Source organism: Hesperophylax consimilis, chromosome 1 (assembly GCF_061612785.1).
Source record: "Hesperophylax consimilis isolate HC1 chromosome 1, BYU_Hcon_1.0, whole genome shotgun sequence".
In the NCBI taxonomy this organism is placed as follows: Eukaryota; Metazoa; Arthropoda; class Insecta; order Trichoptera; family Limnephilidae; genus Hesperophylax; species Hesperophylax consimilis.
The window spans coordinates 23,839,707-23,866,826 of record NC_142836.1 but is presented as its reverse complement, the minus strand read 5'-3'; the positions used below and the strand labels follow the sequence as shown (position 1 = coordinate 23,866,826).

General features: G+C 32.6%; 1 protein-coding gene across 1 annotated transcript in view; it reads left to right on the top strand.

The window, feature by feature from the left end:
• The window catches only part of spz3 (Spaetzle domain-containing protein 3), a 113,915-nt gene that overhangs the window by 76,679 nt on the left and 10,116 nt on the right, over window positions 1-27,120 (top strand). The window contains exons 4-5 of the mRNA XM_089631253.1: window positions 22,246-22,370; window positions 24,888-25,154. Coding sequence (XP_089487379.1) covers window positions 22,246-22,370; window positions 24,888-25,154 — 392 coding nt within the window. The remainder of the gene's footprint in view (window positions 1-22,245; window positions 22,371-24,887; window positions 25,155-27,120) is intronic.

Below are 27,120 nucleotides of genomic sequence, written 5' to 3'. Positions count from 1 at the left end.
GTGCTCACCAGGCGAATCCATTATTACAGAAAAAAAACAGATTTTATCATAGAATAAACAAGGTCACAATAAATGGTATTATGTCATGATTCAAGAATGACAGAGCGCGTTCTAAATGGACCAGAACTAAATTAGTTTCCAAATTCACATGAAAGGCATTTCTAGAGCGTTTTATATATTCGGTGCCTATAAAGAAATAATAGATTATATCAATCCTTCCCACTACAGTGAAATTCAATTAACAGTATTCGGTCCAGTAGTTTTTGAGTCTATAGAGGTCAAACAAAGAAACTTGCATTTTTATATAAATATATATAATTATTTTTATAAGCAATAATTGTTCGCCTGAAACACTCATCCACATATATAGATATACCTTATAATGAACATTTCTTAGCCATGTATTGTCATTGCTATTAGCCGACTGAATTATGTTAACAATAGCGCAGACCCGTGAAAAATCACGGCATAATATGAGTGCAGGATTTGTGATACTAAAGGTATTTATTATAAAAAATATTTGCCTCAAGATCATTGCATTTTCTTCTGGAAAATCGTGGGTGCACCAGTGACAAGAATTTTTTCCCGCCGACCAACCGTTCATGCGCTGCTGTCATTGGAATTTCGCCCTAGCTGGAATTTTTTGATATGCGATTTTAACAGAATCGCTTGCACTTGTAACACTTTGGAGTGCATATTTGATTCCATTTATGATTTCCCTCAAAAATGGTCTGGTGTTCGAAAGGTTAGAAGAAATTTACCGATCGAATTTTAAAAAACATCAAAAATTGAAACTTGAAAATCTGCCAAACATTAAAATACCAAAATATGAAACCGTCTTTTTAATTAATTATAAATTTTAGTTTTCATAATTACAAACACAAAACATTCTTCATCTTGATGCTCACCACTCTTCTAGACACATGCGCCAGCTTCTATAGAAGATGAACATTAAAAAATCAAATGCAGTGAAAACTAATTGTATGAATTATTTTAGTTAACATTATTGATCATACTCTGTAAATTGATTAATTATTTAATAAAAAATCATTGAAAAAACAAATAAAAATTATTTGCTACATCGACAATATCCCCACAAACATTGTACAAAATTTTTGCGCAAACTTAAAACATTGGGGCTGGGCCATAAAAGTTAAAAATAAAAACAAAAACATTGGTTGGGGGCACAATGTTTTTTTTATTTTCCATCGGCCACGGAAAACTAAAAAATTGCTGCAAAATTGAATGCACAAACATTTGGTTCAATGTTTGTAGTAATATTGTCGCTGTATAAGCGGCATTAGAATTAATTCGTACCACAATATGTACGTACCTACAGTTTTAAACTAAAACATTGTAGCCCTGCCGCAAAATTAATGTTTGCACAAACATTTGGTTCAATGTTTGTGGTAATATTTTCGTTGTAGAAGCGGCTTTAGAATTAATTCCTACCACAATATGTACGTACCTACAGTTTTAAACTTAAACATTGTGGCGCTGTCGCAAAGTTTAATGTTTGCACAAAGATTTGGTTTAATGTTTGTGGTAATATTGTCGCTGTAGAAGCGGCTTTAGAATTAATTTCTAACAAACAGATATATACCTACCTACAATTTTTACCACAAATTGATATTAATTATTTATATATTATAAGATTATTATATTAAATCTGTGCTTATTATAAGAATAAGCACAGATTTAATACTGTTACAAAGAATACTATATTTTAAAATTGACTGTCCCGAATTACTTCAATGTATCAATATCCATGTTCCCAAAAAATCATGCCGACATTTCTTACCTTTTTACTTCAATAACACCAGGACACTAGCTTACCAAAATTCTCCGATTCCGAGACTTCACAATCTCGGAAACAAATATTCTGATCTGGGTGATACATCATTATTTGCAAAACTAATCAGTATAAATGTTGTATATTCTATCACTTTTATTCTTCTAGACACAAATAGACCTATGTACCCATATAACTTATCCGCTTCTACTATTTGTTTTGTTGAATCTTTTAAATTCAATTATATGCGTGAGGATTCATTTTTGCCATTATGTTTACATTCTTCTTTATTGTATTAATTTTTAAGTGTTTACTCTGATACAAAATGCTTGTATTTTTTTTAAAGAAAAGCCCACTAGGTCGTGTAATAAATAAATAAATATATCAAGTATCTAACTGCTATATTATTACCTTCCGCCTTATGTAGCCTGCTGTCAAAACCATTGTTAATTGATTAATTACGAGTACCTATTTATGTGAGTATACCTGAAAAAAATTTAAAATTAGAAATGTAGCGAATATTATCGAAAATATAAGCCCGCCGAAACGCTTGTGACATTTCGGTACTGACCATTCAAATTGTCACCTCTCTCGTGTGACGTCACGAACTTAAAAACTAAAATTGCACAAAGTTAAAAACTTTCTCAGGAAGATATAAAAAATTTAAAAAAATTTAAAAAAATCGGTGACGACCTCTCCCCGACTATTCCGTGATTTTTACAGGTTTGCGCTAGTTAATCAATAATGCAATAAGCGTTTCATAATGCGCATGCATACATATTGTTAAACGGTATACATGGGTCTAATTTAACTCGAATTCAATCGTGTAGTGTTGACTTGTGTATTGTGTAATTTTTTAATTTTTCAATTGTATTTAAATTTTTGCAATATTATATTTTACACGAAATGACACGAAATAATAAGGTTATTCACACGAGTTCAAGAAGGTACACTTTTATTGATATGGTCTTCTGGATTATTTTTCTGGTGGAATCTTTTAAACCCAAAATAACTTCTCTAAACTAAAATTAAGACACCTCGTAAATAAAATCCACTCATTTTTTCGTGGTTAATAGAAATAGATAAAAACAAGCCTCTGTTTTCACGATTTTTTAAAAATGTAGAAATAATATCATGGTATTGGTAGTGATAGTAGTAATATTTTTAAAAATCAAGAAATAATAGCATGGTATTGGTAGTGTCTTTGTCCAAAGCTTGAATAAAAACTCCGACAGTAAATTCAAGCTTTGGACAAAGACACTACCAATACCATGCTATAAAAGCTTTCAACAGTGTAAAACTTGAAATTAAAATTGAGGAAAATAAAAATAAATTCACACACAAAATTACAAAATGGATTAAAAAACAAAAAAGACAGTATTACCAAAATTTCATAGCATAAAATAAAAATAAAACCTATACGTAACAAACAAAACCAATATAAACACACATCACTCACAAACACACAAGATTATTTTCATTGTATTATTTTTTAATTTTAAATGTATTATTATGTATTTCATATTTTTAATTTTAAATGTATCATTTTCTTTTTAAATGTATTATTTTATCTTTAAATGAAATATGTAAATTATATTTTCATATTATAAAATGAAGGCCTCAGCACGGGCAAGCCACCCAGTGAGGCCTACATTACTGGAAAACATAAATTGTAAAAAATAATGTACCAAATAAAAAAATAAAAATATAAATAAAACATTCTTTGAATATGAGCCCAAACTTAAAAAAAATAGGAAGTTACAAACGATTTTAACAAATTATTATAAGCAATAATTAGTCGCCTGAAATATCCATACAAATTGAAAATATATCCCAAGTAAAAATAAATGCTGCCGACGGGAATTGAACCCCCCGCCTTCTGATGTCTGGTCAGGTGCTCTGTACCACGGAGCTACGTCGGCTTAAGGTGAAGCTTAATGGTAAATCACTATTTTGATTTTAATCTTTATAACGAATTGGTGTACATTATGAACACCCAAAAATATGCTTCAGATAAATTTAAGGTTTTGATATCGTTTCGCTCGAGTAGAATACAAATAAAATAATAAATTACTCAATAAAAAATATAAATGTAAACTACTAAAAAATTTTTTTTTCAGTGAAATGTATGAACGCATAAAGGAAACATCTTTAAAAAAATACAGTATTATAGCTAAGATTATCTTTCACAGTTTCAGTTGATTAACTTTTTTGCTTTCTTATAAAATTATTTACAAAATAAATAAAAACCAGTTTTGTACTTGAAATCTAACGTTTCTAGACTCCGTTTGTCAAGCGATTTTAATGCATATTACCTACAATATAAGGTATACCAAGAATATACACATTTTTGGCTTGTAGCTTCCTCTTAAGCAATTTGTATGGATATTTCAGACGACTAATTATTATTGCTTATAATAATTTGTTATCCTTTGTGCTATGCATAAAAAACCATGTCTTATAAACATTAGTTTATCATTATAAAAATAACAAAAAATTTTCGTATATTGAAAGCATATTTATTTTAACGTAATAATGCACATATTTTGCAGATAATGTTAGTTTTTTGTCATTTTTTCCACGCGCGTGCACCTACATAGCAGCGTTCTGTGCATAACGTGTGACTGATGAATACTGGACAAGGGGTGTATATAATATCGAATGCCTGTTGAATTACAATCGTCATAGGTTTGTCCGGGTCTATTTTTGACCCATGTACACCATTTAAGTGTTAATATGAGGTTCAGTTTTTTTGTAAACGTCTCCCAAAACGGTAAAGAATTCGAATATTAATATAAAAACTTAAAATGCTTTATTGTACAACATTCTATTCCATTATCTATACAAAAACTTAGATAGATGGTTTATTTCCTACAAGCTTAGTTATTTTTTATATTAGCCGCAAAATAACTAAGCTTGTAGGCAATAAACCATCTATCTAAGTTTCTGTATAGATAATGGAATAGAATGTGGTACAATAAAGTACAACATTCTATTCCATTATCTATACAAAAACTTAGATAGATGGTTTATTGCGTACAAGCTTAGTTATTTTGCCGTCAAATATAAAAAAGCAAGCTAATCAAAGTTTCGAAGGCCAGTGAAAATGAATTCACTGTTAAATAGAGATATCAAGCAATTCTGGACAGAGAGTAAAGGGTTAAGGCCGACACGAGACACGATGATTTCCAAAAGATTAACAACAATAATTCTTACCGAGAAACAAGAAAAATGTGTTATTTCCATGGTCAAAGTCATAAGCGTTTCATAATGCGCATGCATACATATTGTTACATGCTTACAGCGTTTATGCAGAAGTCAAGTGCAATACATAATTGCTCTATAATAATGCATTTTTATAAATTAATTTTTTCTCTTATATAATAAATATCATAATAGTGTTGGGGGTCTTGCGTGATGCCTATAATTAGAATAGTAAAAACATAATTTGAAAATTAAAATAAAATGTGCAAAATCGTTGTTTTGAAAAAAAAGAAATCAATTTATTAAAACATTTTATTAAAATCATAATTTATTAAGTTATGCAAGGAATTAACGTCATTGTTCCCTTTGGCACCGGTGCGTGTCGAGAAAATTTGCGCAGCAATGTAGATGAGAATAGCTACATGATAATGGATCGTATCTACGACTCGTTCTCGAGTTGAACGATTTGCCGGTCTCTGTGCTTCATCCCTCCCACAACAAGGGTCTCTTCAAGACCCCACTTGAAATTATTATCTTCAGGGCATGCTGTGTGGAGTTTAAAAAAAATATTCAAAAATTAAAGTTTGCTAAAAGATGCGTAAACATGCACGCACGTGCTAAATCGTTATTTTTCCTAGAAACAACTTTTTAATATATTTTATTCTTAAATGTACATTCAGGTCAAGTTTCTATTGTTGTGATGAGAAAATTACCAGACGCATTTGTACACTCGGCTACCAATAGGTTTCATATAATTTATTTCATATGAATGCTTTGAATGGCATACGTGATGCACAGTTGCCTGCCATTCCATGTCCTGTAACGTGTGATGCGTGAAATATCAAAATGTAGTAAGGAGAACTCTTGTTTTTCGGCGCAGTAATCAATCAATCAAATCACCATCAGACAAAAATGACGCAACGCGGCCGCGTCACACTGAGTCACGGGTGACTGAATCATTGAAACGACTCGTCATTACTGACTATTTTGCAGAGGATCAAGATTACAAAAAATACAGCGAAATCTGGAATATACTCGAATGGGTAATCAGAATCGGTAATCACAGACAAGATCAAGTATCCGTTAATGCCACTGAATAGATAATACAGACTAGAGAAATGCTTTTCGTGTAGATTTTAATTTATTTATTTATTCCTTTAGATTTACACACAGTACAATATGATACAAGATATAATTAAAATATCAAATAAAAATCAGGTCGAAATTATTGGTTCCTAACTAGGCAAATTGCCCGTTCCAAGGAACCAAAAATCTGTGAAAGTAAGTGTGTGATTTGTCTATGTCTATAATATATCTCATTAATGTTTTCATTTGTGATGTTTAATCGTTACAATCTTATGATAGAGTCGAACTTGAGCTGTTGTGTATGTTTCAATTGTGTATGAGCAATAATTAGACTAATGGAAGATATATATAGTGTGTGATTAGTCTATATCTATACTATGTCAATTTATTATGTGACGTTTTTTAACATTTTTTCAGATTCTCCTCTACCCTGTCCAATCAACCATTTAGTTATTATTGGGCCTATGTAGGAAATATTACAAGTTTTTATGTTTAATTCAGGGGGGATTTTGTTATACAGTTTAGGTCCCAAGTATGTGTGTGTCTTTTGATACTTTGCCGTATTGCTCGTTGGGATCATAAGGTCATTTCTGGTGTGGCTTTTTGTGATATGTTTATGGTCAATTTTAATAACCTTTTTTATATAGTTTTGACGAACATCAAGTACATTAAATTGTTTAAAGAGCTCATCGTTAGATCTTCCTGATGCTCCTCAGCCAATGCAACCATACACTAAGAGGGGGTTGCACAGTCCGAAATATATTTTTCTTAGATCTACTTGTCTAATTATGTTTCGCACTGCAAAATGGAAGACAATGTCGCCACTGACTTAAACTGAATCCGTCTTACTTATTTTAAGATTTATTTAAGATTTCCTAATACGCCGCTGCAGCGCTGGTATAGACATACGGTAAGAAGGGCCATTTACAAGATTTTTTTTAGACTGGCACCACTTTGTTCCAATCCTCAAAAATACGGTCATTTTTGCATTTCGCTTATAGTTGCTAACTTCACGATTATTCAGAGGACATTTGCAATGTCATTGACCCGATCTGCTTTGAATTGCTTCGAAATTCGGCCCATTTGATTATGCGTTCCGTATTTGCTTTGGTAAATCTATATTTCGATTTAAAATATTCCTCTGATAGTGCTGCCAATGGGTAATACTGCTTTTTTAAATTTTCACTGCGCTTCCAATCTCCGTATTAATAACATAGTAACATGTCCCTAATCCTGGGGGTCAGGCAGTTTAAAAATCTGGCGACCTCTAATACCGCGGTATTACGGCCGGTATAAGCAGTACGATTATGTGTAACGTTTTCAACTAGCCTATTCTTATCCCTCTGTATTATCTATTATGGGTAAGACGGTAGACGTTTAAACGACGAACCTATAGACGTTTATTTGGGAGGCGGTTTTGGGTACTGCCGCCCCGGCTAAAATTTATTCGATAACCAACACCTCTGCTGTAGGTGGTTCGCTACGTTTGTTGACTAAGCAGGGGTGTCCGGGTGCATCTGGTGAGGTGTGTTCAGGATGCATCTGACCATCAGCTGCGTGGCGTGCCAGATAGGGAGAGGCTGGTTTGGGAAGATGTGCAGCGGGAGTAATATATTCATAAATCCGTCACTCCTGGACACAATGATCCCAAGATTCCTACTACCTTTTTACTTCCCAGAACTTCTTCTTCTTCCTTTCCTTAAAATACCATCCACATCGCATCACAAAGATGACATAGGTCCTGGAAATTATTTTCATCATGGCCTCCTGTGTGTATATGAACATCCTAACTTCGTTTGGTGTGTTTGTCAAAGAAACTACGTATTTGGATTCGTATACACAGGAGAAAAAATGAGTGACCGAACCACAAATTTTGGAAAAAGGACAAAGCAACCGCAAGCGGCGTTTCCCGATTTTCGTTTGACGTGTTTGACAAAAAGTAGCTAACGAACACCTTTGAAGGTTTACGCGAGTGTTTGTCAAACAAACGTCAATTTCGTATTTGACACCACCATGGTGGGTACTGCGTCATCATCTAATTTGAGCGAGAGAGAGTGTTTTTTATGTCATTATATCTAGACTTACCGCAGTTATGGCAGATTAAATCTCGTTCGTCAAATCCATGCCGTAAAATTTGATAAACTACTTTGAATGTTTGCAGGGCACTTCTATAAATTAGCGTTCGTCTCTTTTACACTTGACTGACATCGTATGTCGCTATCCCATTTAAATATCGTATTGATGATGAAACACAGTTCTGTATTTAAAAATTCCGATTGGCCAAACTTATGGATCACGAAACACGCCCACATCGCATTTCTTGTATTCATCTTCATTCTATGGTTAATGCACACATGTCGTCTTCTATTCTACCTATGAATGTAGTAACATTCGCAATGATCGTAAAAATTCATCGCAGACAGAAGAAGAAATTACTTAGTATTTTAATAATATGTATTTGATATATGTATTTATAGGGTAACTATTTTATACGCACACTTTTCTACGCAGGTTTTTACGCTCAATTTCCATGAAACTTCTTTTTTTTTAAATAACTTATAAATAAGAAGAAAAAACATTGTCTTCTTTGTTTTTGGATGCAGGATGAACAGGTATTTCATAGCTCCAAAACTCATGATCGAAATAACGTTGGGAGTTGAAAATAATTGCATTAGATCAAAAATTCTGGACAGAAAAATCTATAATACTTTTCTGGCACCAGAATGCATTTTTCGAGAGATAATCGGCTTTATCTAAAAGAAGATATTTTTCGAAAGATAATCGTCTTTATCTAAGAGAAGATATTATTTGAGAGATAATCGTCTTTATCTAAGAGAAAATATTTTTTGAGAGATAATCGGCTTTATCTAAGAGAAGATATTTTTACAAATTTAATTAAATAGTTGTATTTTGCTCTGTATTTGAAATAAACATCAGTTATTATTAGAAATCAAACATCTAACTGACCTTTAGCGATAAACTATAATATTACAGATGTAAAGGTTGCCATTTGAGATGGATATAAATAAGTAACATGCCGGTAGGGAAAAGCCAATCCAATTAATTAATATTCATTGCAACGCAGAACGCTTTTCCAGCTCGACTGTAAATCTTCATGCGTCTTGGTGCGTCACTTTCCGTAAAGGAAAGTGAACATTAGATCACTAGTGTTTGTTTCTTCCTAAAACATTAAACAACATTATGTGCGTAATACGAATAATAAATTAGCACGTTGAACGCCATTATGGAAATGAAGAAACATTACAATTTTTTTTTTTAAATATACTCAGATGGCATCGGCGACCATCAAAACGTATTCTTTTTTTTTTTTAACAAAATTTTCCATGAAAATCAAGAAAATTAACTGCGGTCACCGGTGACCGTGATGGCGCTATGCGACAAAAATAACGATTTTCGTTATGAGGTCACCGGTGACTTACATGGCGTTCAACGTGTTAGGTAAATGTAATAGTGACGTACTGGATGCAACAAAAAAATAATTTTAAATAACACTTTTTTGTTTTACTTAATATTAATATTATTGTTGTCTGGGGGTACATGATGGTAGAAATTAAAAAAAAATAAAAAACGTTTATCGAAAATCCATCATTTTTTTTCATATTAAAACTACGTTAAAACGCTGGAATATCAATAAAAGTAATTTATCTTTTTAACTCGTATGTACTCATGTACAATCATCTCCTGAAGTAAGTGCACTTTACCCCCTGATACCTTGTACAAAAAAAATTAAATTAAATTTCTACATAATAAACTTTTAATAAATACAAATTTAATAATTATTGTTTTATTTTTTATTTTGTTAAAGAACACAAATCTTGTAAGGGGAATTTAACCCATTTCCCGACACTCGATCGAGCTGAAACTCGCCAGATAGACTCGCTGACAAAGACAATGCATTCGTGCAATGCTATCTCACTTTTTTATTTATTCTATGTTATATTTTGTCTCTCTCTATTTGTATAAGCACATACTGTGTATTTTTTAATAGTTTAATTTTGTACCCTGATTATGCTTGTCTTAAGCCAGTTGTCGGCAAACTTATTGGCCAAAAAGCCAAATATGTACATTACAACTATTAAAAAAAATTCTCAGAGCCAAATTTGTTTTAATTTTAGTAAACCAATATTATTATTTTAGACCTTCGTTAAATTACGGGTACACTGAATAAAACTTGATTTCACACTTAATACATTAAATGACAATGACTGACAAACACTTAATGCGAACAATGTCCTTGCATCTCCTTGCTAAGTTTCAGTAAGTCAGGTTTGTATGTTGTAGTTTTTAATTTTAGGCATGATTCCAGGTTCTCTTCAATAAGACGACTTCTGAGTTCACTCTTGATAAAGTTCATGCTTGAATAAGATTGTTCGCATGAATTTGTAGAGCCAAAAAGTGAAAGAACAGCAAACGCGAGTTTTTTCAGCTGATCTTAAGAGTCATAACTACTATTCCAGGCGTTGAAAATGATCATGTCTTCCTTCTCCAAGTCTTTCAAAGCAGACCACTTGTGTTGTGAACTAAGATCACATTTGTTCTCCTCCAATATTTTTAAATCAATACAAAGACGTTGAAATTTAGAGCTCCTTATGTCCTTGTTTTTTAAATCCTGAAATTTATTTTAAAGTTAGTAATGTCAATGCCAAAAGGGGAAATTTCAACGCAGTTATCGTAGCTTTAAGAGGATTTTTGACGAATGCTAAGGTCACTCTGCTGTTAAACTCCTATACTCCTGAAACCTGCTGATACCTGCTGCCCGTGGATATTTGTGTCAGAGCCTCACTCAAGGAGCCAAAGAGCCGCATGCGGCTCCGGAGCCGCACTTTGTCGACCACTGTCTTAAGCGAAACCGGACTTTCGTAACGAATTATATGAAATCGTGGATTTATTGCAAAAAACCAAAATTTTAAACCAAAAAATAACTGTTTTTTACAAAAATATATGTTTTTAAATTTTTATTTTATTTGTTTATTTTGAGTATTTTACGTTTTGTGCCCAGCTGAGTTTTTACATGGGTAATAAGAACAGAATGTACTTGGTACATTGTATATTATATATCGAAAATTATACCCAAAGTTTTTAAAGCATGAAATAAAATTAAACTGACAAATTAAATAAATCTATTAATAACGTTAAATGTATTTTACTTAAAAAAGTAGTAAGTTTATACGGTTTAATTTTTATTATTCATTTTTCAGCTTCCTAACAACAAAACAAAATTATTGTTAAATAAAATTATTTTTGAACCACCCAACAATAGCATGGGTCTCTTTACACAAAATGTATAACACCTGTATATTAAGTCTTGTGTCTGAGTCGTTCATTCCCTTGAAAAATCAATGTATTGAAACATAGAAAAGATTTTTCTACCTACTAAATATTGCACAAAACACAACAACATCTTTTCAGACGCTAATATCTTTCATTTATACTATAAATTCATAATATTAGAAAAATAAACCAAAAGGTTATTAATGAATTATTATGAAATCCCCACTAATGCAAAACTAACTTTAAGCTTTGGAATTTCTAAAAAATTAATTTTCTTTATTAATTCTACCATTATTTAGAATCACCTCCCGAAGTAAGCGCACTTTACCCCCGGACACCCTGTATTTATTTGTTTTAATTTGTGTTTCTTAGAAACTACATAAACAGATCAATTATTTTATTATTTTTTTAAATCTTGAACTAATAATAAAAAATATAATAAGCAGTAAATAGCAGTGGCGGGTTGGAAATAAGCCGTCATAGCTCAGTGATTCAGAGCACCTGACCGGACATCAGAAGGTACGGGTTCAATTCCCGTTGGCGGCATTTATTTTTACTCGGGAGATATTTTCAATTTGAATTGATATTTCACTCGACTAATTATTGCTTTTAATTATTAATTATTTTCTAACTTTCTTTACAATTTCACTAGCAATATGTTATTTTCCGTTTTATCATTAACATTTTCCATATTTAAAAATACATTACTAGCGGAAACTTCAATGGTTGATGGTAACCAAGTAGGCAATCAAACTGAATAATAAAATAAAATTGAATAAAACACCATCACTCTTCAAGAAAAAAGAAGAAAAAAAGACTAATTTCGAAATAACTCAAAATCACAGAACTCATTAGCTTCCCTAATTCACACCGGTGAAGATCTTCCAAGAAATACCAACTAATATAAAGAAGAGGAAGATGTTTTTAAATTTAAGATAGAAATGACGACATTAATTGTAATGTTTAATTATTTCTTATGATTGGTAATTTAAATTACTTTATGTAATTTGGAATATTTAAATAATGTGCAACTACAGGATTTTCCAATAAGAGGTGTTATTTTGATATTCAATCGTAAAAGATCAATGGTTTCGTTGCTTGTGTGGCACGTAGCGCCGTCTTGTTGAAAGTAAACGTTGTCTAAATCAATACCATCCAATTCCGGTCATAAAAAACATTAATCATCTCTCGATAGCGTAATCCATTTACCGTAACTTTTGCTCCAGCCTCATTTTCGAAAAAGTAAGGTCCAATGACTCCGCCGGACCATAAACCGCACCAAACAGTCACACGTTGAAGATAAAGAGGCTTTTCAACAATAATTCTTGGGTTTTTCGAGCCCCAGATGCGACAATTTTGCTTTTTGACGAAGCCACCGAGGTGGAAATGGGCCTCATCACTCAAGATGATTTGCATTTGATTCACTCAAGTGAATTTTAATAATTTCAATGCGTTGTTGAAGCGTGTATCGTTCCATTTTTATTAATGGCGTAGTTTTTACTTGTCAATTGTTAAAAAATGACAGCTTCAAAATTAACATCTACCGAAATAGCGGGCTATTCAAAATAACACCTCTTATTGGAAAACTATAAACGTTTTGTTTATATTAAAATGTATGTCACATATATATAACATATTTCATAGAATAATAATAACACTACAGAATATATGTAAAATTTGCACGTTATATAAACAAATAAGTTTTAAGATGAGTTCAAAATATAAACGAATACAACAACAAAAAATCAATGGCATCCTTTGACGCCTAGTAAAAAGCTCTTTAAGTCGTTATTATTATTTTTTAATTGTAGTCAAGATAACAAAAAAAATGCTCTACCTGCAAAATACTAAATTTAAATTCGTGGATGTTAATGGGACTTAGCTTAATTATTTTAAATAAATCTCTGCACAAATTAAAATCCATTATTACATTAAAACAGGATTATCAAATTAAAAAATGCTATTTTATACATATGCACTTAATGAAAGTACGTCATATTTAAATACTACGTATCTTGGTGTAACAGTTATGTATTTTTATTTATTTTTCGGAATAACTTTATTGATTTAAACTTCATATTGTAATATTTAATTATTGAAGACAATATTAGCGATTTCTAAACGAAAATCTGAAACAGAAAAACAGAAAAGGATACGGTCACATCTAGGACTCGAACCCAGGACCCTTGTCTTGCCGGGACACCGCTCTACCACTGAGCTAATGGGACCCTATCCCCCTCGGTCACTTTTAACTGTATCATACTTCGAATAAGAACTACCAACATTGTCTTCATTTTTTCATGTATCCTTTTCTGATTTTTCTGTTTCAGATTTTCGTTTAGAAATCGCTAATATTGTCTTCAATAATTAGTTATGTATTTATTGCACTCATTTAATATTCATGAAAATTTGTTTATCTACTAGTTTTTGCTTGGCGCCATTAATTTAAGGATATAAATCGATGTAAATTGTATAATCAATAAGTACTAACGAGAAAAAAAGTTTATCTATATTGATTCTTTATGTATGTATTTTAATATAGCACATATGAAAGATGTGTATTTGGATGCTACTTAAACCTTTTCACAAATAACTTATCTATTGCCCTTTAATTGTATGGAAAATTACCGAATTCAGGTTATGTTTTCCCATACGTTTCTGAAAGATGAAAAGAAAACAGTTTTTCGTGAAGCAATATTCTCAAATTCTCAAAAAATCCCGCAGAAAAACTCACATTTGAAGCATAATTATAATAGTTAACGCATAATAACTATTATCAAGAATAATGATAACTATTATTATAATAACTATTATCAATAATAATTAATAATTAGAATTACCATGGCAAATACAAATAAAATAAGAATATCAGGCCCCTGTTTGTATCATACGGAAGGTCAATAAATTTCACGATATCTTATTGTAATTTAATTAATTATAAAAATAAAATTAAATGTTGTAGTTAAGCTTATAATAAAAGAGTATTCCAAGTAGTAGTTAATTGTTTTCTGAATAATTAATGCATCAATCCTTCTTTATAAGCTTAGCGGAATTCGGCATATTTCTATTATAACTCGTTTAGTTCATGAAATAAAATTGAGAATTTATTCTTGTAGCTTGAGTAGGTACTTCAAATTTGAATGAGGAATTTATTGTCAAATCAAAGAAAACCTGCATCTCCTTTCAAAAGTTAAAAAAAAACGCAACCGGAAGAAGAACAATCCTATTCAAGTCGACCGCGAAGAGCCAATGGGCGCTCACCGTAGGTGTTTAGTGTGGTGTACAGGTGACTCGCTGCAGGTTCCACACAGATACATAAACGAACAAATCACGATCCGCCAATGGCGCTACGCATCGCTATAATATTAGCGGCGAACGAAGTATAGAAGATGTGTTATATTCGTCCGAAAGAAAACATTGTTTTTAGGTGTGCTTTCAAGATGGCCGCCGTTATAGATCTCTACATCTCTAGCAATCAATTATAAATCTATATCCATTCACAGAACAGATTGAAGATCTGTATTTTGTTGGTTTTTGGCATTCATTAATTTATTCCAATATGATATTTACATATAAGTGGGTGGGTAATTACATCGTCAATTATATTTTATTTCATGCTCTTGAGAACTAAAGCAGCCAAATCTACGTGTAATTGTATATAATATTTCTATATTACGATTAATATTTATAAAGATCTACAAAATCGCAACGTTGTAAACGCCCTACGCAAAATTTACAAATGTTTAGGTTGTACAAATTATATACATGATACGTTTTTCATTGTACTGAATCGTCCATTTATTGTATGCTTTAGCACTCTTCCAATTTCAAATATATGATTCTGTTCAGAAGGGGCCAAATTTTCGAAATTTACTTCACGATGCTACTTCATAAATGTAAATAATCGTGCAAATACTAAAGAGTTTATCGAACGGTGAATCAATAAAACTGATAATATTAAAATACAATCTAATACAATGCTTATTAGGTTAGGTTAGGTTGCATGACGTCGTAATATCATGCTTGTTAAGTTAGGTTAGGTGGTTGTTATATAATGACCACCTAAAGGATTTATCGAACGGTGAACCAGCAAAACTGATAATATTAAAATGACCTAATACAATGCCTATTAGGTTAGGTTAGGTTGCATGATGACGTAATAGGATGATTGCTAAGTTAGGTTAGGTGGTTGTTATATAATGACCACCTAAAGGATTTATCGAACGGTGAACCAGCAAAACTGATAATATTAAAATGACCTAATACAATGCCTATTAGGTTAGGTTAGGTTGCATGATGACGTAATATGATGATTGCTAAGTTAGGTTAGGTGGTCATAATAACATAATGCTTGTTAGAAGCAACCATTTTCGTGGCACTATAGTGACCGGATAAACTATCAACGAAATAATTTCATCGTTGCTTTGATCCTCCGTCGTAACATCATCCTAGCGTATTTCCACCGGGCAATAGCCACCATCTCCAGTCTTCAGCTAATTTTGACATTCGAGATTTGCGCGCGGTGACGTTTGGGCGTGTTTTCATACGGGGATTAATTCTACATAATCGGCTTCAAGCCGAAACCACTGGGAAAATGTAAATAATTTGAACCATAAATTCACCGCGTATTAAAAACTTAGAATCATGTGTTAATTTAAATAGGTAATCCATCCTTCCTTTACATTTATAAAACATTATTTAAATTCTGATCAAAATTTATTGTTGCAATGTTTTTTAACTTTATGTATATTTAAATACTTGTGACCTTAGCCTTTAACTGTAAGGTAGCAATATTTAAAATATTGACTTAATATCAATTTGATTGAATTCAAAACGTAATTTACGATGCTGGTGCGATTAATTTGTGTATTTATTTGTCTATTCTCATGATGGTGCTTACGTTTTTAGATAAATCACGAAGTTGTAGAGTGCTCACGAAATGGTTTCGCTGGCTAAATTGGTGAGTTATTTTATTTATTTTGACTAAACGGATTCTTGTTACGGAGAAAATCTGTTGATATCAATTCTTATTATAGAGAATATCTACGGATATCTTTTCTTATAATGGAGAAGCGGAGATTGTGTTTAAACTGTAGACTATTGCGTTATGACCTGGTCTTCCCCAAGCCTGAAGCATTGTGTTATTGATATTGCAATAATTAATTAGTCATTTTGCATGTTCTCGTAGGTAGAGTGATATTTTCCGATGCAGATGTTGTATGTAGGTAGGTCGTGTGAAATATATCCTGATTACCTCCGGGTGTAAATTATCGTTTCTTTCAAGGCACATGTCATTTCGTCACCCTGTGAATGTGCTTTATTTGCAATTATTATAAATATTAAAAATACAATTTGAAACAGATTTTTTTTAAGTTTAAAAGAATCGTTTCAATTACAGACTAGTGAAATATAGTATAATTTACGGTATGATTTCAGAATCGCTGGTCACACTTAATACGAAACACGTCGAACAAGAAAAATTTAGATGTATTTAAAAAAAACATGGTCAAAACGCGTGAATTTTTTAAACTTTGATTGCGAAAAAATTTAACTTCTATGTATCTTTTATCGTCTCAGCAGACGTAAATAGTTGTATTTAGCGTGTGCAGAGATTCAGAAAAATTACCTAATTTACAAAACAATTATTTTTAGTCTAATTGGTAAGTTAATTCACACCACGTGCTTTTCCACGGGTAATAATCAACATGTAGGTACAAATATGTCAACCTAATTCTCGATAGAATTATTTTTAAGCATTTTTTGTTACATGTTCGCTAGTATTGATGAAATTTACTACCATTTCACTGGCTTGAAAGTCTCATACACATCGAAAATATATTTAAATTTATAAACATATTACAGATAAAATGACCGAATGATTTACCGGTGATAGATGCGTTGCAAACGTTCTTTATGCTGCGTATACATTTGCGAGCCGAGCGTGAATTATGGGAAAGGAATTAAGGTTGCTTCCTTCCTTTCCTGTAATTCGAGGCTCAACTCGCGTTTCGTCTCGAACTATTCGCGCCATAACAGAAAGAGTTGTAAAAACCGAGCGCTCAGTAGCAAGTCATTTTAATTACAATTTATCACTTAAATTAATTCAGGAAGCATTTTTTTACCGCGTGGTTTAGTACAACAATATTTCATGTGAAGGTGATCATCCAATGTCGATTAAATGAGAGCAACGCTATGCGGCGACTACTTATTTTTCTCCAAATGGAAATTGAATACTTTACATGACCATTGGCAAATAAGTTATTTATGAACTCGTCCATAATGATAGCATGTATTTTATTCTTGAAACGCAGCCTCGATAAATGTGTACGAGGCAATCAATAATCGAGAAAATAGTACTCGCATATTTAAAAAAAAAAATAATTGTTGAAAATTTTAATTAACTTGGAGTTAGCCATGCTTAATCGTGCTACATGCTTTAAAATAAATTACCCGCGTTTTTTGTCAAATCTCGAATGTTGCGCCTTTAAAAATGCTCGTAAAATCGTTAAACGATTGCTTAACTAAATTGTCGCAATTACGCATGCTTTTATGAATTGCATATTATGTTATGGTGCATAGCAAAATTTAATACGGTACTTTCTGCTACAGGTTTTAATCATTAGAAGTCAAGGAATCTATCGTTAAAAGAGTTTGTGAAAATCAACATGTAGTTTTTTTAGGTAGATGAATTCCCGAGAACTTTTCTACCCTCTCTTGATTTGATATACGTGCAAATTTATTACATGCGAGGTAGGTGACAAATTTGTAACAATTTTATTTGGAGGTCTGACACACCAACATTACTACTTACATCATACATATTATAATTGAAAATAATATTATTTCTGTAAGTGGAGAAAAATGAGTATCGCTGATTTATTAAAATCCTATTATAAAGGGACAACAGGCCGCTTCCTAATAAAATGTTGCGTTTGCTATGTTTATATAATATAATGCCAAATGTTATGATTTTTATGAACACGTGTTCCAACGTCGCGTTAATAAATTCATTTTTTACTTAATGTTTAACATGGAACCTAACAATTCATTCGTTAATGGCCTGCAGTTCCGTTTTTAACAGGATTACGAATAATTTGAAGAAATTTTTAATAAATCAATATTTTTGGTTTGTAAATTTTCTTCGTGTATAATTAGACAATTTTACCATTATTTTAACAACCTGTTAAATACTGTATTTATGGTAGTTCTTGATAATTCAAAATCCTTAACAGGATTCGGCAAGTTTGGAAAACCCGATCAGAATTACAATTCTCTTTTCAATCAAGATTCATGACCCGGATTTAAGATGTCTCCGGGAGATACTTGTAAATAAAATAATGAAATAAAAACTTACTTACGTATTTGTTACAGTATACGCGGTGGCAATCAAAAAATATTGCCACCTTTCAAATATATTTACAAACATAGTTACAACAATCACAAAAAAGAACAACGTGACAATGGAATTATAAAGGAACTTGCCTGCGTAGAGGCACTTCTAGGATTCTTTTGCAAAGCATCCCTTTGGCTAGTTTCGGTCTAGACACGAGGAATTAATTCAGGAATTTCGTATATTTTAACATAATTCTCATTCGCATGAAAACGGAGCTAATTGAAATGTATTGCACAACGACGGCATTACGCCTTGAGCATACCCAAATTACGGTCACTGCTCAAATTCATTACTTCGAGTTCGAAATCCCATGTTTTATTCGTTACTTTGTAGGCAGGTGTAATAGAATCGCACTTGTTTTGTACTTTAACTTTATATGAATGATTTCTAAGAATTTTAACAACGCTCTTTTGAAATAATTTAATTGGTATCCGCGAGACGGTTATTATTAATACGAACAGAGGAAAGCTGGCGCCATTATTTTTTGTTTGTTTTGTAATCAACTCGGCTGAGGCACCCCCAATTAATATTGTGAAATGTTGAGAACGAAACAACTCGGGAGCTCTAGACGACTAAGGCACCCTCAATTAATATTGTGAAATGTTGAGAATGAAACAAATCAAAAGAGATCTAGCCGACTTAGGGACCCCCAATTAATATTGTGAAATGTTGAGAACGAAACAACTCGGGAGCTCTAGACGACTAAGGCACCCCCAATTAATATTGTGAAATGTTGAGAAGGAAACAACTCGGTAGCTATAGCCGACTAAGGCACCCCCAAATAATATTGCGAAATGTTGAGAACGAAACAACTCGGGAACTCTAGACGACTAAGGCACCCCCAATTAATATTGTGAAATATTGAGAAGGAAACAAATCAAAAGAGATCTAGCCGACTAAGGGACCCCCAATTAATATTGTGAAATGTTGAGAACGAAACAACTCGGGAGCTCTAGACGACTAAGGCACCCCCAATTAATATTGTGAAATGTTGAGAAGGAAACAACTCGGTAGCTATAGCCGACTAAGGCGCCCCCAAATAATATTGTGAAATGTTGAGAAGGAAACAAATCAAAAGAGATCTAGCCAAATATGGTACGCCTAATTAATATTGTGAAATATTGAATTAAATTATGGAGGGCAAGGAGGACGGAAAAATAAAATGATATATTTTTACTAGACATATACTCGATGTGTACCTACATAACATTATTCAGCAATTTTTCAATTGCGTCTTCAAAAATACATTTTTCAAATTCATAGTATTATATGCACCGCACACTCTGTCTATATGAAATCGGGCACCTATTAGAGCGTTGACTTCTGCGAATGTTAATTATTTTGTCGTGACCGCTTAGAAAGTGTTGTTAAATGTTTGTCTATGTTAATTTTTACAAAAGTTAAATAGTTTAAAAGTTAATAAATACGAGGATAATAAAAATTTAAAAAATCTCTAATACCAAGAAAATGTCATATTTTGTTAAACTTTTTTTTACTTTTTCTCGCAGATAAAAATAGGATTGGTTGGACATGAAAAGGGTATAAATGGGTATCGATTATTTAAAGTTTTTTTCTATTAATCGTGTAGGTATATATTGACAACAATACATAATCTCCAATTACCTTTCTACGTACCTCCATACCATAATAATTCATATATTGTCACAATCTATGAAAGATTAAAAATCGTAACGTCTACACAACCTATTAATTAACCCCTTGGGAAATTTCGGGAGATATACTTTAAAGACAACAAAAAACCGTTGAGTCTTTTTGGGAGATATATATCGCGGCCTGACACGGTCTAATAAAAGTTATACTGTCTCATTTTGTACTAAAGTAAGAAATATGATTTACAAAGTTTTAGACAGCGATATTTCCGCGTGTTTAGTTTGCGTTCAAAAATTTACCATAAACGCTCCCATAATATTTAAAATAATTCTATGAAAGTACATTAAGCAATTTTTTTAGTAAAAATTTTCGTATTAAATGAAAAAAAAGTTAAGTGACAATAACTTTTATAGTACCTACTTCTAAATAAATACATTTTTTGTTACGTGTAACGTAGTAATTACAGTTTATACGATAAAAACCATCGGTAGGCGACTTTGTTTCGTGTGAAGTAGTCACTACAGTTTACAGTTTACACGATAAAAACCGTCGGTAAACGACGTTGAAAATTTTATCTCTGTTTGCTTTCAATTTTTTTAGCAAATTTATTTTGATTTTACTTCGATTTGTTGTAATTCTAAAATTACAAAGAATTTTTCACCTGCTTTCAGCAACAGTAATTTTTTAAATACGTTTAAAAATAGCGCATTTATCAGAAATCGAATGTAATTTCAAAATAATTTACGCCCAATCTGCATTCTGTCAGTTCTCATATGTCAGAGGCTTTAAAGGTTAAGACAATCTACCTACTTATCAACCAAATTTAAGGCGATGCACTACGTCGTGTAATATTTTGAATCGAGCCGCTATCAATAATACACCTTACGTAAATGGCGATAAGGCTTTAATTCCCACTTAACATCATCCACCTGTTTTGATATATGCAAGAAAAAAACATGGCCAAAAAGTGCCTTTTATTTTATTTTGTCGATGTTCAGGCACAAATATTTAAATGTTTTTCGATCATTTTATAAATAACTTAATTCGACACATTATACAATAAAACCATAACCAAAAATGGGTTCGTAAGTAAGAAATTTTGAACATTAAAGTAATTTCATAGGCCTTATACATTATTTTTTCTGGGCTTATAAAAAGACTTATCTAAAATATACTTGACTATTTCAAAGGCCAAAATGTATTCTACTCGCAGTATTTAATTAAAGCATCTGAAACATTTCTAGGCGACCAAATTTTCATAGCAAAATCACATGATTTTGCATTACTACGTAGTTCATCACCTTAAAGATACTTCACTTTCGTATATTAAAATAATCTCTGATCTTTTTTCCCTATTCGGGACGGTTTTTAAATTGATTTTTTTAAATATTTTATTTTATTTTATTTGGTTTCACGCCCAGCCGGGCTTTTACGTGGATTTTAAGAACAGATGAGCTATTCAAAATTATACACAATATTTTTAAAGCATGATGAAACAATATTAGTAAAACGTGTAACAGTAACATCAAATAATGTAGAAACTAGAAACAACACTACATATAAGACAAATCACTAAAACGACTACCAACGCTCTTTTGATTCATAGGATTCAACAAAGTGCTGGTATAGATTATGCTTAATTTTATAAATGGAGTTAATAAATATATCAATAGTACCCCCAAACTTGTTGCCCAGATCATGCATCCTATTGGTTTGTGAGTGTGTCTGATAGTTGGTTGTGTATGTATTGCAAAAGAATGTTACATTTAGTCTTGTGTTACTAGTCGACACATAGAATTTAATAGTGGCAACGATGGCAGGACTGTCAATTAAGTTGTTATGACTATATGTTTGTGTTTGTATGCAGATACTATGGAGCGCGCTGTCGGTGGCGCTGGGCCTAGAGGTGCGCGGTCAGCTCATCCGGGGAGTCCCCTGCGTCAAGAGGTTCCATCAGCTCTTCTGCCCCACTGCGGGGAACACATACCCCATGTGAGTACAATCTAACCTAACTATATACCTGTCGGTGGCGCTGGGCCTAGAGGTGCGCGGTCATCTTATCCAGGGAGTCCCTTGCGTCAAGAGGTTCCATCAGCTCTTCTGCCCCACTGCGGGGAACACATACCCCATGTGAATACAATCTAACCGAACTATATACCTTTCGGTGGCGCTGGGTCTGGAGGTGCACCGTCGGCACATCCTGGGAGTCCCCTGCGTCAAAAGGTTCCATAAGCTCTTCTATTTTTATAAATGTTCCAATGCTAGCAATTCTAAAAAAATCAAAACTGCAATACTTAAAAAGAAACGCAATCATTCTAAAATCATTGGTGAATATTTTAACAAATTTAATTACATATCGGTAGATACCTAAAAACACACAATGTATTTTGGATGGTTTTTAACTAGATATTGTATAACCTCGATATCTCCATAAATACATTAAAAAAATAATGGTCATAAGCAGAGATGTGCTTTATTTCAAATAAATCCATTTCAAATGGAAATGCAAAATGCAAAATGGGTATTTTCCATTTTGCATTTTAAATGCTTTTCTAAAAACCATTTTGCATTTTGCATTTTAAATGCTTTTCTCAATGCATTTTCCATTTTAAATGCTTTTTTGCAACATTCCTCCTACTATCTCCACTCATTTTTTTTCATAAGCCCCAAATATCAGTCGGTCCTCAACCTCGCTATGAGAGATAATTTACATTTGTCAAGTTGCTCCCTGGTAGGAGCCCTGGCAATTGAGTGATACCATTATAAAAAATACTGATTCAAATACTGAACATGGGGCCATGACGCTGTAATATTAAATGTTAGATAGCAGTTTCTATGTTTTTACGTTGGCAACATTAGTCCCGCGCAAATTTTTTGTGGTTTCATAATCTGTAGTCGTGGTGTTTTTGGATTTACCATCATGTAATATGTTTGTTCTACATTGATGTCCATTATTAAATGACAAAATTGTTTAAAAATTCTATAATTATTTTAATTTTTTGATCTGAGAAACCATTTTGCATTTTCAATGCATTTTGAAAATAGGTATTTTGCATTTTGCATTTGAAATGCTTTTCTAAAAACCATTTTGCATTTTGCATTTTCAAATGGAAAAGTTTTGACCCATTTCCATTTTGCATTTCAAATGGTTTTGGGTACCCATTTTGCACATCTCTGGTCATAAGTTCACGGAACGCTCCTGTACCAAAGGACCAACCTGCACTCCTCTTAGTGCTAACATATTTTTTTCAGTGTGTTAAAAATATACGCAGTTGTAATTACTGCGTCATTTAAAACACAATACTAATTAATTTGTTTCTTTCCGTCATTATATTTTTTTCTCAGAAACTTCGATCATGATAATTATTATTGATTCAACGAAAAAATTGCACAAACTTCAACTGGCTTGCAAAGAAAAAAAAATCTTATAATTTCACAATATATTGCTATCAGGTACGATGTATTGAATGTATTACCTGAAAGTAATGCATACATTGTAGTGCGCCTGGCAAAACTAGAATCCGCAATCGTAAGCAGAAAGTACTATCAATAGTGATGTTGTCATTATCGGTTTCGGTTCGTGGTTTTAGGTCAAAAATTGACCGTGCCTAATGTAGTGTTTGACAAATTGACATCCTTACCTTGACATGGCTACAAAAATGTAATGCAGAGTATTGACCAGGTTTGGTACAACTAATGCCCACTGCAATTGCGGTACGATAAAACAAAATTTAGAAATATCAATATTTTGCTTTGAAAGTATTATTATAAGTATGAAAGTATAAATAAAAGTGTACTTGTTCAATATGTCAGCAATCTTAGCGCACCTTCCTCGAAGTAACTAGCGACTTATTTTAAAATTTCTTGCCAGGATGTAAAATCGGGGTCGAAAATCCTGAGCCAAATTGAGTCCATAAAACTGGATTTTGTCGCCTTAAGAAATTTTCTTTCAAGAAATGCATACAAACACAGTATTGAATTGAATTATCAATATTGTATTTGTATGCCTTTATCGAAATAATTGAATTTGAAACGAAACTTAATATTGTAAAGCAATACTTTGAAAAAAGCGTATTTTACATATAGATTGTAACGAGGGTCGCGCTTAACCTTAAATTAAAACATTTACAAACCTAAAGCTTAGCTATATTTCATATATGAAGGATCTGCGACGCACCTGCACCTGTTAGTTAACGTTTTATAAACTGTCCGATAAATACCCTTTACTTTAATACAAGAAATACTTAATATATATGAAAATAATCGCTCGAATCACAGCTGAATTAAGTATTGTAAATACACGTCAAAACTGAATCTAAATCTTAAATCGAAGCTGAAACTGAAACTAAAACTGAAAGTAAAACTGAATTTGCAGCTTAAACTGGAGCTGAAACTGAAACTGATGCTGAGACTGAAGCTGAAACTGAAGCTGAAACTAAAACTGAATTTGCAGCTTAAACTGGAGCTGAAACTGAAACTGAAGCTGAAATATATATTTTTTTATTACAGAGACAGAATCGAGCACTTCATAGATGAGAACAAGGCACTGATGAAGCGCATGTACGGCGACTTCACTGTGTTCACCGAGTACGGGCTGCCGCGGCGGGGCAAGCGCGGCGCGCCCGGAGTGCCCGACCCGCTGGGCGCCGGGCCCGAAGTGCGCGAACCATGGGCGCGCCGAGCACGCCAGGCCGGGGGCACCACGCGCGCCCGCCCGACCAGCGCGCCCGCAACTCCGCCCTTCCTGAACCCAAATCAGGGAAACTCTAGCGGAAGGTAACTAAATGAATTCATTATTATTGTTTTTGCGATATTACATTTGTGTACAATGATTATTTTTTTATTAATTTCGGTCCACGTATATTCAATGTTCCATTATATTAGCCTGGTCGATGTGAATTTCTAAGTAGAAGTATACAGGGTGTTAAGGGAGTGATTCCTGGCATTATTTGGAGTAAAAAATAATCATGAAATTTTTGTCTCCGGTGACATTTTTGATGTTTTTTTTTTAAATATATTCCTTACGGATAAAGAACGAGAATCCGCCTCCTGATCAATAAGCCATTGGTATTTTTTGCCGAAGGATGACAATTCGCAGTTTCTTATCTCGGGGGAGAGTTTTTTTGTATTTTTTATTCCAAGAAATGTGTGTTTTTTGGTACATTGTGGTAGTACTCACTGATATTGTCGAGTCATTTCTGCTACCGCTGTTGGTTTGATATTAGGTCTGTTTTAATTTTTACCATCAGATCTTTATTTTTGCGTAGGTACTTCTGGAATTCTTTTTTTATTAAGCTTTGTCGAACGTTCTGAACAATATAATCATTATAGAGCAATTCACTAGGATGATATTACATGTTTCTCACTTTTTCTGATCTTAACGGCCCATACTAGCTAATAAATTATAAACGGTTCTATGACAACTAAACACAGTGACAATTGAACACACTTTTAAAAAGTGCTATAAAGTCATTAGAAACGATGAAAAAAATTAAACCTAACCTAATCTAACCTAACCTACTTAACCCAGTTAATAAAGTTTTTGTTTCATCTCTTTCCATGACTTTATATAACTTTTTAAAGATGTGATGAATTATCATTTTGATGAGTTATCCGGTCACCATGCGAAATACCCAACTAGGATTTGATTTAAGCCCGCGCATTCCCAATTTCTTCCGATTAATAAGTTTCTCTTTAACTCTTCGAGTTTTTAAGTTCCAAAAAAAATAAATCATATTTTTATGATAATATCTATGTTCAGGGTTATCCAATAAGAGGTGTTATTTTGATATTCAATACTAAAAGATGTATGGTTTCGTTGCTTGTGTGGCACTTAGCGCCGTCTTGTTGAACGTAAACGTTGTCTAGATCAATACCATCCAATTCCGGCCATAAAAAATATTAATCATCTCTCGATAGCGCAATCCATTCACCATAACTGTTGCTCCAGCCTCATTTTCGAAAAAGTAAGGTTCAATGACTCCGCCGGACCATAAACCGCACCAAACAGTCACACGTTGAGGATAGAGAGGCTTTTCAACAATAACTCTTGGGTTTTCTGAGCCCCAGATGCGACAATTTTGCCTGTTGCCACCGAGCCACCGAGGTGGAAATGGGCCTCATCACTCAAGATGATTTGCTTTTGATTCACTCAAGTGAATTTTAATAATTTCAATGCGTTGTTGAAACGTGTATCGTTCCATTTTTATTAATGGCGTAGTTTTTACTTGTCAAAAATCAAAAAATGACAGCTTCAAAAGTAACATCTACCGAAATAGCGAGCTATTCAAAATAACACCTCTTATTGGAAAACCCTGTACACATTTGGTATGCCGAAACGTTAATTATATGAAATTCCCCAGATAGAAAAAAGTTAGCTCTGAAAATTATTAAAAATACATTTGTTCTGTTATTTGATATATTATAAGCATGAAAAAAATCACAGTGTATCTTTAAATGCAACTAAAGAACTGGAGAGTTTTTTGCTATATTTCAAACGAGTCGTGTTTTATTATATATTTTCACCATTTTCGCTTAATTGTTATCGTTTTCTAATATTACCGCGCTCCCTCTAACATTCGTATTTACATATCTCCCTTTCAAACCATCTTTGAACGCTTACTACGGGGCCTTAAATGATAGCGCGGCTCATTCATTTTATTCAGCCCTTGGGGAAGAAGGTTCAATCCTCAGTCAAACCAATGATAATCAAAAGAACTGATTACAATTTTTTTAACTTCTT